Genomic DNA, 13905 nt, shown 5'->3' with positions numbered 1-13905 from the left:
AGCCTCTGTACCTCGCCGGTCTTACCACAGTTCTGCTAGTGTGGGTACATCTCACCGGGGTGCAGGAGGCATTCTCTGTGTCTTCTCTGGGAGTTCTCGTCCGTGGTCTGTCTCCACCCGCGGGCCTGCCCTTTGGTGTCACTTCACTGGTGTCTTCCTGGCGTTCCAGTGTGCACTCCCTCTCTACCGACACCGTCTCTCTCTGGGCTTCTTCCGAGGTTGCATTCTCTTCCTCCGAAGGGAGGACCTCAGTGTGGTTATCGTTATAGTGTTCTGACTATGGCCCCTCTGCTTTAGTCCACTGCAGTATCTTGTTGCACTTGGTCATCCGGTCCTGAGACCAAACTTTCCCATCGCTTAGTAAGGCCGCTCTGTTGTAAACCTCCTTTACTTGCATGGGCGCACTGAACTTGCTGTAGCCTTTCCTTCTCAGTTGGGCTAGTTTGACTCGGACCCACTCTCCTCTTTCCAACATCGTCTCCTTCACAGTACGTCTTTTATTGAAGCGTTCTGTGTATACTCTTTGTGCTTTTTCCAGATTGTGGTGGACCACTGCTGGGGACCATTTGCTCACTATGGTGCGTTCCTTCCAAGCTACGTTGTCCTTGGTGAAGGGGTCCCGTCCCCTGAGGATTTTGAAGGGACTGTATCCTGTGCTGGTGGGAGTGATCCTGTATTCCCACAGTGTGTTCCTCAACTCCGTTTCCCAGTTCTTTCCCACACTGATTGCCGATTGTACCAACCCCGTGATTACTCTGTTAAACCTTTCTGCTAAGCCATTACCGTCAGGATGGTATACCGACGTGTGCTTGACCTTGATTCCATTCCTTCCCATGTAGGCGCTCCACTGTTCAGACGTGAACTGGGGCCCATTGTCACTTACGATGGAATGCGGAATACCTTCCCTTAGGAATGTGGCTGTGAGAAACTTCAACACAGTCTCCGTGTCCATGTCCTCCTGTATGTCGATTTCAGGCCATTTGGAGTATCTGTCCATGAGTACCACCACGTATTTCTGGACTCCTTGTGCGTCTAGCACCGGACCGAGGATATCTATCAACAGCTCCTCCCATGGGTTTGCTGGGTTGTCGAACTTTCCTAAGGGCGGACGTATCAAGCTCTGGGATTTGTCAGCATTTTGGCATTGTGCACACTCTCTGACGTGTCTTTCTATCTGGCTGTCCATAGTCAGCCACCAGTATGTTTGTTTTGCTCGAAGTTTCGCCTTTACAATGCCTATGTGTCCTTCTTGCAGGATGGAGAGTAGGCGTGCCACCAAGGAATTGGGAGGAACTACTTTATCTCCTCTCAGCAGGATGGTGCCTTGGTCTCCAATGGATAATTCTTCCCGCACTTCAAAGAACTTCCTGTGCTCTGCACTTAGGTGTTTCTTTTCTGGCCACCCTTGTAGGATGAAGTGCCTGACCTCAGTGATGTCCCTGTCGTTCTTGTAGGCCTCTTTCCATTCTTGCGCACTTATCACCTTTTCGTGGTCCTCCATGAACGCCACCCTGACGTCCTCTTCCTCCGTGTAGTGAGGAGCTTCCTCCATGGCAGATGCTCAGCTCAGATAATCCGCCACCTTGTTTTTGGGTCCCGGTATATATTCTGCGTCGTACCGGTAGTCCAACAACTTTAGCGTCATTTTTGCAATATGGAGGGGTAGCGTTCGCATGTCCGTATGATGTGAGCACTTTGACCAGTGGCTTGTGGTCCGTCCGAAGCCGGAATCTCGAGCTCCATATGAACTGACGGAACTTCTCCATGGCCCAGACCGCCGCCGGCATCTCCTTTTCCACGACACTGAACTTTTGCTCCGTGGGTGACAAGGACCTGGACGCGAAGCTGATGGTGGATACTGCACCTTTTTTTGTTTCCTGCATCAGGACGGCTCCCAGTGCCTTTTCACTTGCATCCATGGTGAGTACGGACGAGGCTCATTGGTCGAATCTCCGAAGGGGAATTGCCGTGCGGATTTCCTCTTTAATGCTATGAAATTCTTCTTGCGCCTCCTCCGTCCACACAAAGGATGTTCTGTCTTTGAGAAGTTGGCGCGAATTGTGCGTCTTTGAGGCAAAGTGAGGCACATATTTACTATAGAACTCGGCCATGCCCAAGAAAGAGAGAACCTCCTCCTTGTCAGTGGAGGGGCATCCCGTATGGCTTTGGCATTGGATTGTTTGGGAGTAATCCCCTGGTCGCTAATCTCGTGGCCCAAGTACGTGACTGATGACATTCCAAATCAACACTTCTCCCATTCTGCAGTGAGTCCGTTCCTTGCCAGAATGTGCAACACTGTGGACAGTTTTGTTTAATGGTCTGCCTGGTTCTTGCCCATTATCAGAATGTCATCTTGAAAATACTGTACCCCTTCTATGTCCTTGAACAGTTTGTGCATAAGCTTCTGAAATACAGCTGCCGCTGATGCTAGCCCAAATGGCATCCTGTGAAATTGGTAGCACCCGAATGGGGTAATAAAGGACGTCAGCTTGCGGCACGTGTGATGCATGGCTATTTGAAGGTACACCGAGGCAAGGTCGATGGTGGAAAACCATTTCACGTCTTTTGTTTTGGCCAGCATTTCGTCTATTCTGGGTAGCGGGAACTTTTCTACTACAATGTTTTTGTTTAGCTCTCTCAAGTCCACACATAGAAGTACCTTGCCGTTGGGCTTCCTGGCCACCACCAACGGTGCCAGCCACTCTGCGCTGTCTATCGGCTCAATGATGCCGCTGTCCTCCAGCCGTTTTAATTCCAACTGTACTGTCTCTCTCATTGCCAACGGGATGTTTCTTACTTTGTGGCACATGGGCTGGGCATCTGCGTTAAGATCTATTTTGTGCTTACATTTCATCAGTTTTCCTATCGTGCCTCCAAACACAATGGGAAACTCCTCCTTCCATTTGGTGTCTTCTGGCTGTCGCTCTGGGCCGGTCATCAGGACCTGCGTGACGCCTCCCGGGTTCAGTTGTATGCCCAGCTCGCCCTGGTCAACCTATCCTAGGACGGAGGGCCCTTTCTCTGCTACGTATAGCTTGCCGCCTGCCTTCCGGCCCTTAAACTCAAATTGCAGGACTTGGTACCCCACCATGGGGATGGGCTCGCCCGTAAATGTGACTGGTCGAATGTCCAGAGGTATCAGGTGTGGTCCCAGGTGCTGTTTGAAGAGTTTGTCCCACACCTTGCTTTGTACTATGGTGTACGGCAACCCTGAGTCTGCCACCACTTTTATTTGCACTCCCCCTATTGTTAGCTCACATTGTGTTTTTTTAGAGCGGGTGAAGTCGATGCCGAGTACGTGTTCCTCTATGCATAGCACATTATCCTCTTCTTCGTCCCCTTCTCGATCCTTGTCAGATTCCTGTGCGACGTACTTGACCGCAGGCTGTCTCTGCTTTCGGCGACACACTTTCTCATAATGCCCCATGATTCCACAGAACATACACTTGGCACAGAACGCTGGGCAGCGTTTATCATGGCTTGCATGGGCTTGGCTCCCACACCTGTAGCCACGTATTCATCTATCGACTCTCCTGATTCCTGTTTTCTTTGTTGGAAGTTGTATCTGTCTATAGATGTGCACACCACCGGTCTAAAATGGTTGTCTAGGTCTTCAATCGCGTGTTGGAACACGTCGTCGTCATCAGTCGGTCGTGATTTAGGTACTTGATTTTGGAAGACTGATGCCTTCAGGGCCCAGGTTATGGAGTAGTATCCTCTTCTTTCTTTTGCTGGGAAACTCCCAACCACTTTCATCTTCCAGCGCTTCAAGATAATTCATAAAGTATACCTTCCAATCTTCCCACTTCATTGAGGGTCCCCCTGGCCTGGGTAGGAAGGGGACCGGCATTGCGAGCGAGGAGGTCTTGGGCACTCATATCTGCTCTTCCTCCTTGGAGCTCTTCCGCCCCTCTGGGACTTCCTGGCGCACTAGAACTGTGCTGGCGTGGTGGGCTTCTTTGAGGCGCACGTTCGCCGCCCGCGCTGTGCCTGCTCCGCCAGGCCCTCAGGCGGGAAGGCCAGCTGCCGCAAGCGTGGGGTATTTCCACCGCGTGTGGAGGCCCCAGCAGGTGGGCCAGGTTAGGAACACGTGGTCGCGACGCCTCTCTTCACACCACCAGGGCTGCTGTACTCACAGTTGGCGCTGGTCTCAATGCCCAGGTGCGCCTGTGGGTGGTCCTTGCGTGGTACGACTCCCAGGAGGTAGTTATGCTCCCCTCCACATCCTCTCGTGGTCAGGCTGATGTGCGCCCTTGCCCTCGGCTGTGAGCTTCACTCTCCGCCCCCTGGCGGTCTCTGCGTGCTGTGGATCGGGGTTGTGGTAGCGGGGTCTCTCCTCTGCCACGCTCTCCACCCAAAATTCTATGGCCTCGAGGTCCTATGCTGCCATAGGTTGTCTGCAAGAAGTGGTCGTCTCGAGCAGTGTTCGCTTTCTGCCAACCCTCGTCGCCAATTTCTAGGAATATTAGTGACCGCTAAAGAGAGGCAGAGGCTCGGTTACAGGAAAGCCATTTACTTAAATTAACGGGTAGTGAGAGAGCCGGGAACTGCGTCCGCTATATTCGCGTGCTCCGCACCTCTCGCCAACATGGCGGTCACGTTCTGCGTCGCTGCGTCACAAAGCAACAACTAGAGCGCGACACTACACACTTACGTATTACCTTTGAGAAAATCGCTTCACAAATATCTGTGATTTTTTGGGGGGCCGGGCGCTATTTTATGTTTTACACCAGCACACGTGCATCATCTTTAATAAATAAATAAGCTTTAGCGACCACACAGTTATTTGATTTGCAAATATTTGATAAACAGTATTTACGTTTTCTCATTAGAGTGCTAAATTTTTGATGTTGTGGCGGAGTTATTTATGTTGTGCCGGAGTTATTTGTTTATTTAAGCTAAATTTGTGCTTTCCTGCAACATTCAGTGCGCCATGCGTGCTTTCACTTTCCAAGCAGCCCAGGACAATGGCGGCCACTTCTTTACAAGGAAATAGGTTTTGTAGTTACAAGAGTTTGAGCTATTGGCATTGTAAATGACAATGCCTTTTATTTATGTATTTATTAGCAAAACAGATAACTAAAAGGCATTATCATTTACAATGACAGTAGCTTAAACTCTCGCAAATGCGAGACCTATTTCATTGCAAATGACTGTTTCTTATGTGCCTTTTTAAACACTATGTTCTGCTCTCTTTGTAATTTTTGTCTTTGATTGCATAATTTATTTTCCTCTCTTTTGCTGAACATGTATAGCATATCAGCACGTTTAAGCCTTGCCCTGGCTTTTGTCTGCAGCCCTGCAGAGAACAATGTAACTACCAAACTGTTACTAGTTATCACCACTTAAGCAGTTAAAGGATGGGGGGGGGGGGCATGAAGCCACTACATGTACCATTAGCCAAGTCATGTTTCGAGAGAGAATTTGAGTTACATTTTCAAAGTCCTTAAATTTGGTTAAACTTCCCTTTGGCACTATCTGGAGTAATATATATATTTTTAAAAGACTTGGAATACTGGTACGTGTAAGGGCTACTGTGATGCATATTACCAAAACTAACTTCATGTTAGACTATGTCCATTGGATGGAATCACAAATACAACAATAAAGGCAGGTTTACCTGACTTTCTTCTAATAGGGACTTATAAAAATGGCACCTAAAAGTTGACAAAATTCACCATGATGTACAACCATACTGATTCTGTATTATACACAGCTACAACATCACTGCATACCACCAAAACATACATCCTCAAGAAAGAAACAAAATGCATGTGAATTACCATGCAGCTGGTACTTAAAAAGTGTATTGCTGAAATGTTGGATATGTGTGCCTGGATAGAGGTCTAATTACGTATGCATGCAAGGAAGGGATATTCCTAGTTTGTAAACCATCTGTATAAAAAACAAAACAAAAAGGAAAGTAACAAATCACCTGATCTTCTATAGGCATGACTAAAATGCCTCCAACTTTCAGTAATATTTTCATGTAGTTCTCGTGGTCCTTCTGCACACCAGCTCCACAGTAGATCCGATCATACTGATGACTGTCAGATGAGATCTCCAGGCAATTTCCTACCACAAAGGCTGGTTCGCACAATTCAAACCTATAAAACATATAAAAAGTGTTTGAAGCAATATTAGCAAAAAGCAGCATTCAAAAATAACTTTACAACTCTAAACTCAAGTACGAGTGCACACATATTTAAGTATGGTACACATTTTAGGGGACCTGTACAACTAGATAAGCAATCTTTCCCTCTACAACAATAGGTCTTCAGGCACAACATTTACATTTTAAGCATTTCAGGAAGAATCTGAATGTGAACGTGAGAGGTGATGCTACTTCTTCAATCAATTATGTAACATGGTTTGCTCAATTTGGATTTCAGCTCTTCAATAGGCAGTGATGATGATTGAAGGTATAAAGTATTCTCCAGATTGCTGTTTGCTTGCACCTCCTCTTTGGTCACTGTAAGAAATGGGGTTATTAGCTGATGGGGGTGAGAGCACCACTCAAGAAATAAACACAATCCCTATTAGGGTGAATCACAAGAGTCACAAAATGAACATGTACCTCTGCTACCTGGGCACAAAAAGCAGTTAGGCTTAGCTTTGAGGCAATGTGTAAAATATTTATGCAGCACTCAAGCAGTAATAAATTAGAAACAACACAAGAAAAAACCCAAACCAATTCAGAAAAATAAGAGAAAATATGAATAAATAAAATTAAACCAAGCGCCACTTGTGGTTATCTGGTCTTGCTGAACTGGTTTAAAGTCACATGTTCAGGCTGGCTGCAATAGAGCGCGGGTCAGATAAGGGTACCAGGTGTATCCTAGTGAGGCGTTTGCCTTCTCACACACATGTTCATGTGAGGAGGCTCAGCCAGAGCATCGCGCAGGAGGAAGACGCAGGCAGTCTTTGCTGGTGAGAAAAGCAAGTCGCAACCAGGTCCTTTCGCCAGCGGGAGACAAGGTGGTTGTTGCTGATGTGAGCAGTAGGTTGCATCAGATATTCAAGTTTGCGGGAGATGCGGCAGTTGTTGCTGCTGCGAGGAGCATGTTTATGTTGGATCTTCGCATTGGCAGAAGTTGCAGGCGGTCTTGAAGAGCCCAAAGGATTAGTTACTTACCTGTAATCCTAGTTCTCTTCCAGGGGTATCCTCATCAAAGTCATAAGCATTAGAATATTCCCGCCCATGTGCGGGACCCCGGAAACACTATATTATATGTGCCCCACATATATATATACTCATATATATATATATATATACATATATATATATAAACCTGCAATAGCAGCCAAATAAAAACAGAGCTGAAATATGCTGTAAAGAATTTCCACCATACATGAGTAATAAGCATTAGAAACGTGAGAAACAACACAAAGTTTGTTTTAGAAACTGTTTTAATGCTCAGAAAGCAGTAGAAATTCTCATAACTCACTGGAAGCATAGAAAGCTCCCAGGCTGCATTGCAAACACACAGTCTAAAAAGACTGAAAAGCTAACCTGTAGCTGCATAGCAATAAACTGACACCCTGCCTTTAAGGCACCTATGACCCCCAGTATCCCATCATGCCTCAGGGGTGACAGTTAGGTCAGTTGTTCTTTTCGGAGACTGAAAATAAACCCAGTAACAGATAGGTTAACAATATCTCCTTATTAAAGAATGTCCTTTGCCCGGGGAGGCGGGAGGGTTGCTTATGACTTTGATGAGGGAGGATACCCCTGGAAGAGAACTAGGATTACAGGTAAGTAACTAATCCTTCTCTTCCAGGGGATCCTCATCAATAGTCATAAGCATTAGAATAGAATAGCGAGCCTCACCTCATCTCCCTGCGGGCAAAGGAGTAACAATACAGTAATAACCATATTAAGCCTAGTAACCACTAAGCTCGTACAGGCCGTAGGCTACCCAAATAGATTCCTCAAAGAGGCTTGTCCTACTTGAGTATCGGCCCTGGAATCAGATTCTAGGCAGTAATGTCTTGTAAAGGTATGAACTGATTTCCATGTCGCAGCCTTGCATATCTCTGACATTGGAATGTCGTGCAAGAAAGCTACTGTAGCGGCCTTCCCTCTAGTGGAATGCGCTTTGGGTGACCCCAATAAAGGCTTGCCTGCAAGCTGATAGGCCAATTTAATGCACAAGACAATCCATCTCGCGATGGACCTCTTGGCCGCTGGAAAACCTGTTCGCATTGAACCATAGTTCACAAACAGTTGATCCGTTTTCCTAATCCCTTTGGTCATTTCCAAATAGAACTTGAGCACTCTCTTAAGATCTAAGGAGTGAAGTGACCGCTCGGCTGGGGTCGTAGGATTTGGAAAAAACAAAGGGAGGGAAATGGACTGATTTACATGAAAATCAGAAATGACTTTAGGCAAGAAAGATGGATGAGCCCTTAGGACTACTCTATTATGATGAAAAACAGTAAATGGTTCTTTCGCACAGAGCGCTTGAATCTCGCTTACTCTGCGCGCAGAGGTAATCGCCACCAAAAAGGCCGCCTACCAAGAGAGATGTTGCAAAGAGGCCTTGTGGATGGGCTCGAAAGGAGGTGACATTAACCTGGATAGAACCAGGTTCAATTCCCATGGAGGAGAAGGATTTCGCACAGGGGGATACACTTTTTTCAACCCCTGGAGGAAGTCCTTAACCACTGGAACCAGAAAGAAAGAAATCTGATCAGGTGATTTTCTGTATGCTACTATGGCTGACAAATGCACCCTAATAGAAGCATACTTTAAACCAGCAGTTGCCAGGGAAAGGAGGTATGGCAAGATGACGTCCTCCTGCCCTTTAGTCGGATCTAGGTGATGATCCCTACACCATAAGTAAAACCTCTTCCACTTGAACGCATAGGACGCTCTCGTGGAAGGCCTCTTAGCCTCTTTTAAAATGTTCATGCATTCAGGAGGCAAGTTCAAATGTCCATATTGCAGGACCTCAGGAGCCATGCTGTTAGGTTCAGTGATGGGAGGTTGGGATGCATTATCCTCCCGTTCATCTTGCTCAACAGGTCCGGCCTGCAAGGGAGTCGTCTGTGTGGACACACAGACAGATGTAGAAGGTCCGGGTACCACCACTGCCGCGGCCAATCCGGAGCTATCAGGATCATTTCCATGTTCGACCTGCGGAGCTTGGAAACTACTCTCGGAATCAGAGCCAGGGGAGGAAACGCGTAAGCGAATGTCCCTGACCAATCCATCAGTAGAGCATTCCCCTGCGTCCCTGGCCGGTGGAACCTGGACGCGAAGGCGTGGCATTTGGCGTTTTCGTCGTCTGCAAACAAGTCTATGGTTGGACGACCCCAGCAACGAAAAAGCTCTTCTACTACTTCGTCTTGTAGCACCCAGTCTGGCTGATCTTCGAAGTGCCTGCTGAGTGCGTCTGCTTTTACGTTTAACTCGCCTGGAAGGTGCACTGCCACTACCGTGAGGCCTCGAGAGAGGAGCCAATGCCAGATTGCCTGAGCCTCTCGAGAAAGTGGGCAAGACCTTGTGCCTCCTTGTTTGTTCAGATAGAACATGGTGGTCGTATTGTCTGTCTGAACTAGGACTGAGTTGGACTCTATCGCTGGAAAGAAAGCTTTGAGAGCCAGGAATACCGCTCTGAACTCCAGCATATTGATGTGGTATGTCTGCTCCTGCGCAGACCACTGGCCTTGAATTTGAAGCGGACCCATGTGCGCTCCCCAGCCTTGCAGAGAGGCATCCGTCACTATAGACTGGGATGGAAGAGGTTGGTGAAACAGTACCCCCACCAGTAAATTCTTTCTCCGAGTCCACCATTTGATGGCATCTTTCGTCGCTTGGGAAAGCATGATATGATCTTCCCAACGTCCTGTCGCTTGGTCCCACTGATCCTCCAGAGCCTGCTGTAGAGAACGCATTCTCAGCCTGGCGTTTGGGATGAGAAAAATGCAGGTCGCCATGGAACCCAGCAGAGATGCTACTTGTCGGGCTGTTGGAAGCCGAGACTCTAGCAGGAGTCCACATTTCTGACTCATGGAAAAAAGTCTCTCCTCCGAAGGAAACGCTTTTCCCACTTTTGTGTCCAGAACGGAGCCTAGGTAGTGGATGGACTGTGTAGGCCGCTGGACTGACTTCTCCAGGTTCACATGGAGGCCGAGCCTGCGCCACTGGTGCAGACACAGATGTAGATCGTGCTTTACCTGCAACAGCGATGGACCTTTTAGGAGCCAGTCGTCCAGTTATGGGTAGATGAAGAGCCCCTTCTTGCTAAGAAAAGCCGCCACCACTGCCATGCATTTGGTGAAGACTCGTGGTGCGGACTTGAGACCGAAGGGTAGCACTTTGTACTGGTAGTGTTTGTTCCCTACGACAAACCTCAAGTACTTGCGATGTTGTTGAGCAATTGGTATGTGAAAGTACGCATCTTGCAGGTCCACCGAACACATCCAATCTCCGACTTGAAGATGTGGGCATATTTGGTGAAGCGCTAACATGCGGAACTTTTCCCTGACGATGACCTTGTTTAAAAGTCGCAGATCGAGTATTGGTCTGAACTTGACCTCCTGATCTTTTTTGGGGACAAGAAAATATCTGGAGTAAACTCCCTTTCCTCTTTGAGCGAGAGGAACCTCCTCTATCGCTCTTTTTTGCAGTAGGACTTTTACCTCTCTTCGGAGCAAGCTTAGCTGGTGAGGGCAAGAGCTCTTTGGAGGAATGCTCTTCGGAGGAGCACGGAAACGTAGCCTGTATCCATTGCGCAGTATATTCAGCACCCACTGATCCTTTGTGATGCTGACCCACTCTGCCAGGTGTTGTGAAGCACTTCCTCCCACTGGAGTGGGTAACGGCGCCAGAGGAAGCCACTGCTCAGGCCTTTCCTCCTCTTGTGGTGTTAGAGGATTGTTGGTGACCTCCTCTACCTCTGCCGGGTTTGCCTCGAAACTGGGATTTCCCCTTGTTCTTATTTTGGGACCACTGAGGGGTTTGAACCCTCTGTTGAGCCCCTCTCCCCCTGTTGGTCTTGAAGCGGCGCTTGAATTCTTTTTTCTTCTCCAAACCCACCGCTTTCACTGTGTCCAGTTCCGTCTTCATTCGGGTCATTTCTTCATCAGCATGTTCCCCGAAGAGAGCGGAACCCGAAAAGGGGAGATTAAGGATGCGATGCTGAGCATCCGGCTTCAGACCTGTAAGGCGCAACCAGGCCGACCTCCTGGCACAAACCCCTTGTGAATAGGAATGCGCCGCAAGGACAGCACCATCCGCAGCTGTGTTTATCATCTGATTCGCCACCAGACATCCTTCTGTCACAGTCTCTTCAAAATCCTGCTGGTCTTCTTTTGGCAGCTTGGATTTGAACCTTTCCATAGAGTCTCATAAGGATCTGTTGTATCGACCCAGAAGCGAAGCCGCACTAGAAACCTTAAGCGTGGATGCAGCTGAGTTGCAAACCTTGCGACCCCAGGAGTCTTGAGATTTGCTGTCCTTGTCTGGTGGGACTGAAGAGGAACCGGCAACTGCGTGTGTCTTCCTCGCCGCTGCCACAATTACAGAGTCTGCTGGAGGGTCAGATTTTACAAAAACCGGGTCAGAAGAGGCCGGGTTTCTGAATGCGGGCTGGCACCGCTCTGATAGCCGCCGGAGTTAGGAAAACCTCTTTGACAGGATCCATAATCCCCGGGACTAAAGGCAGCAGAGGACGGGAGATAGCTTTTTTGTGTAAAGTCTAAAAAATGACTGTAGTTGTAACCTGAGGGACAGACATTTCAATGCTCAGCTTCTGCGCTCCTCTTTGCAGGACATCTAGATACGTGCCAATGTCATCCACTGGGGAGGATCTGGACGTAGGACTGTCCGTAAACGTAGGGGAGTAGTCCCTCTTGGAAGACCTGGTAGAAGAGGTAGATGAAGTAGACGGAGTTCGTCGACGTCTACGGTGAGCACTGTGCCTCCTCTCCCGCGATCTTTTTAAACGCTCCTCCCGTCTCGGAGAGCGAGATCTGATCCGATCTTCTGAACGAGGTCCTTTTCTGGGAGATCGGGACCTACTGGGAGATCTGGTTGGTGTTCTCATAGGTGATTTGTGCCTGGGAGGACTACGCTTGTCCATCTCCTCTACCAGATCCTGAAGAGGAGACCTATGCTGTGGGCTGGCATATTCTTGCATACGTTTGGCAGCCCCAGAATCTCTCCAATGGTCCAAAGACCTGTACCATCTAGGTGATAGTCTGATTTCACCAGCCGAAGGGTCTGGCCGGCGCTCAGGAGATTTGCGCACAGGACTTCTGGACTTTGAAGATGCAGTTGAGGAACCAGAGGACCGTGAAGTGGAATGACGGGAAGCTGACTCCGTTACCATAACCACATCTGAAAACCTCGACGTCGAGCGATCTTCCCTCCCCGTCGAGCGCCTTCGGGGAGTCGGCGGGTCAAACAATCTCGACTTTGATTGTCTATGAGAGGATCTATGGTCCCTCGACGTCGAGCGGCGATGACCAGCCGTCGACGGAGTTCTCTGTCTCGACGTCGAACGGCGATGACCGACCGTCGACTGAGCCCTCTCTCTCGACGTCGAACGACGATGTCCAGTCGTCGACGGAGGCTTCTCTCTCGACGTCGAACGACCATGTCCAGTCGTCGACGGAGCCCTCTGCCTCGACGTCGAACGGCGATGACCAGCCGTCAACGGAGTCCTCTGCCTCGACGTCGAATGTCTGTGAGACGACGGCGGAGGGGTATTGGGCACCCTCGACGCCGAGCGCTGACGAAACACTGACGGAGACTGCCTCCTTGACGCCGATCGACTTTTTCCTGTCGACGGCGGAGGGGTCTTGGTCCTCGACGCCGAACGTCGTTTTTTAGACGACGGCGGAGGGGTCACACTTCTCGACGCCGGTCGTCGCCTGGATGACGACGGCGGAGGAGTGACCTCCCTCGACGCCGGTCGTCGCCTGATTGACGACGGCGGAGGGGTCTTGGATCTCGACGCCGACCGTCGCCCGGTTGACGGCGGCGGAGGAGAGTTCAACGACGGAACTGGATCCTTCGACGTCGTCGACGTACCTGGTCTTCTTTTCGACGGCGAGCCCGCCGTCGACGGTAGTTTAGGAGAGAGATGATCCACTGGTGGTTCTTTTCTCAGCGCCGAGCCCGACGCTGAAGTTGAAGGGTGTGAAGACTTCTTTTTTGAAGATGTATGAGCCTTCTTGGAGCCCTTCTTCACTGGAGATCTTCCTCTTGATGACCTGTGAGCCAGGCCATAAATGCGAATCCTCTCCCTGTCCTTGAGAGTTCTTCCTGACAGGTGCTCACAATGAGGACAGGTGCCTGGTTAATGATCTTCAGGCAGGCACAGGATACAGACGTCGTGGTTGTCTGATATTGCCTTCTTGTTGCCACAAGAAGGACATTTGTCAAAGAGTGAAGGCATTCTCAAAAGAAAATGTTCACTAAACTGACTGAAAAAGACAGTATCTTACTTGACTAGATGTTAAATGTCAAAGTAAGAGCAAAAGTTGTTAAAAGTGAAGTATTTTTCTGTCAAGAAACAGAAAATTAGTGGAGCTGTGTAACCAGGGTCCTTCTCTGAAGGAGCCGGTAAGAACAACTGACCTAACTGTCACCCCTGAGGCATGATGGGATACTGGGGGTGATGGGTGCCTTAAAGGCACGGTGTCAGTTTATTGCTATGCAGCTACAGGTTAGCTTTTCAGTCTTTTTAGACTGTGTGTTTGCAATGCAGCCTGGGAGATGTCTATGCTTCAAGTGAGTTATGAGAATTTCTACAGCTTTCTGAACATTAAAACAGTTTCTAAAACAAACTTTGTGTTGTTTCTCATGTTTTTAATGCTTATTACTCATGTATGGTGGAAGTTCTTTACAGTATATTTCAGCTCTGTTTTTATTTGGCTGCTATTGCAGGTTTT

General features: G+C 48.6%; 1 protein-coding gene across 2 annotated transcripts in view; it reads right to left on the bottom strand.

Annotated features, from left to right (window-relative positions):
• The window catches only part of PCMTD1 (protein-L-isoaspartate (D-aspartate) O-methyltransferase domain containing 1), a 454916-nt gene that overhangs the window by 175468 nt on the left and 265543 nt on the right, over positions 1-13905 (bottom strand). For both annotated transcript variants that reach the window (XM_078687315.1, XM_078687314.1), the window contains exon 4: positions 5936-6107. In XM_078687315.1, coding sequence (XP_078543441.1) covers positions 5936-6107 — 172 coding nt within the window. The remainder of the gene's footprint in view (positions 1-5935; positions 6108-13905) is intronic.

Source organism: Lissotriton helveticus, chromosome 4_1 (genome assembly GCF_964261635.1).
Source record: "Lissotriton helveticus chromosome 4_1, aLisHel1.1, whole genome shotgun sequence".
In the NCBI taxonomy this organism is placed as follows: domain Eukaryota; kingdom Metazoa; phylum Chordata; class Amphibia; order Caudata; family Salamandridae; genus Lissotriton; species Lissotriton helveticus.
This window is presented reverse-complemented; position numbering and strand designations above follow the sequence as displayed.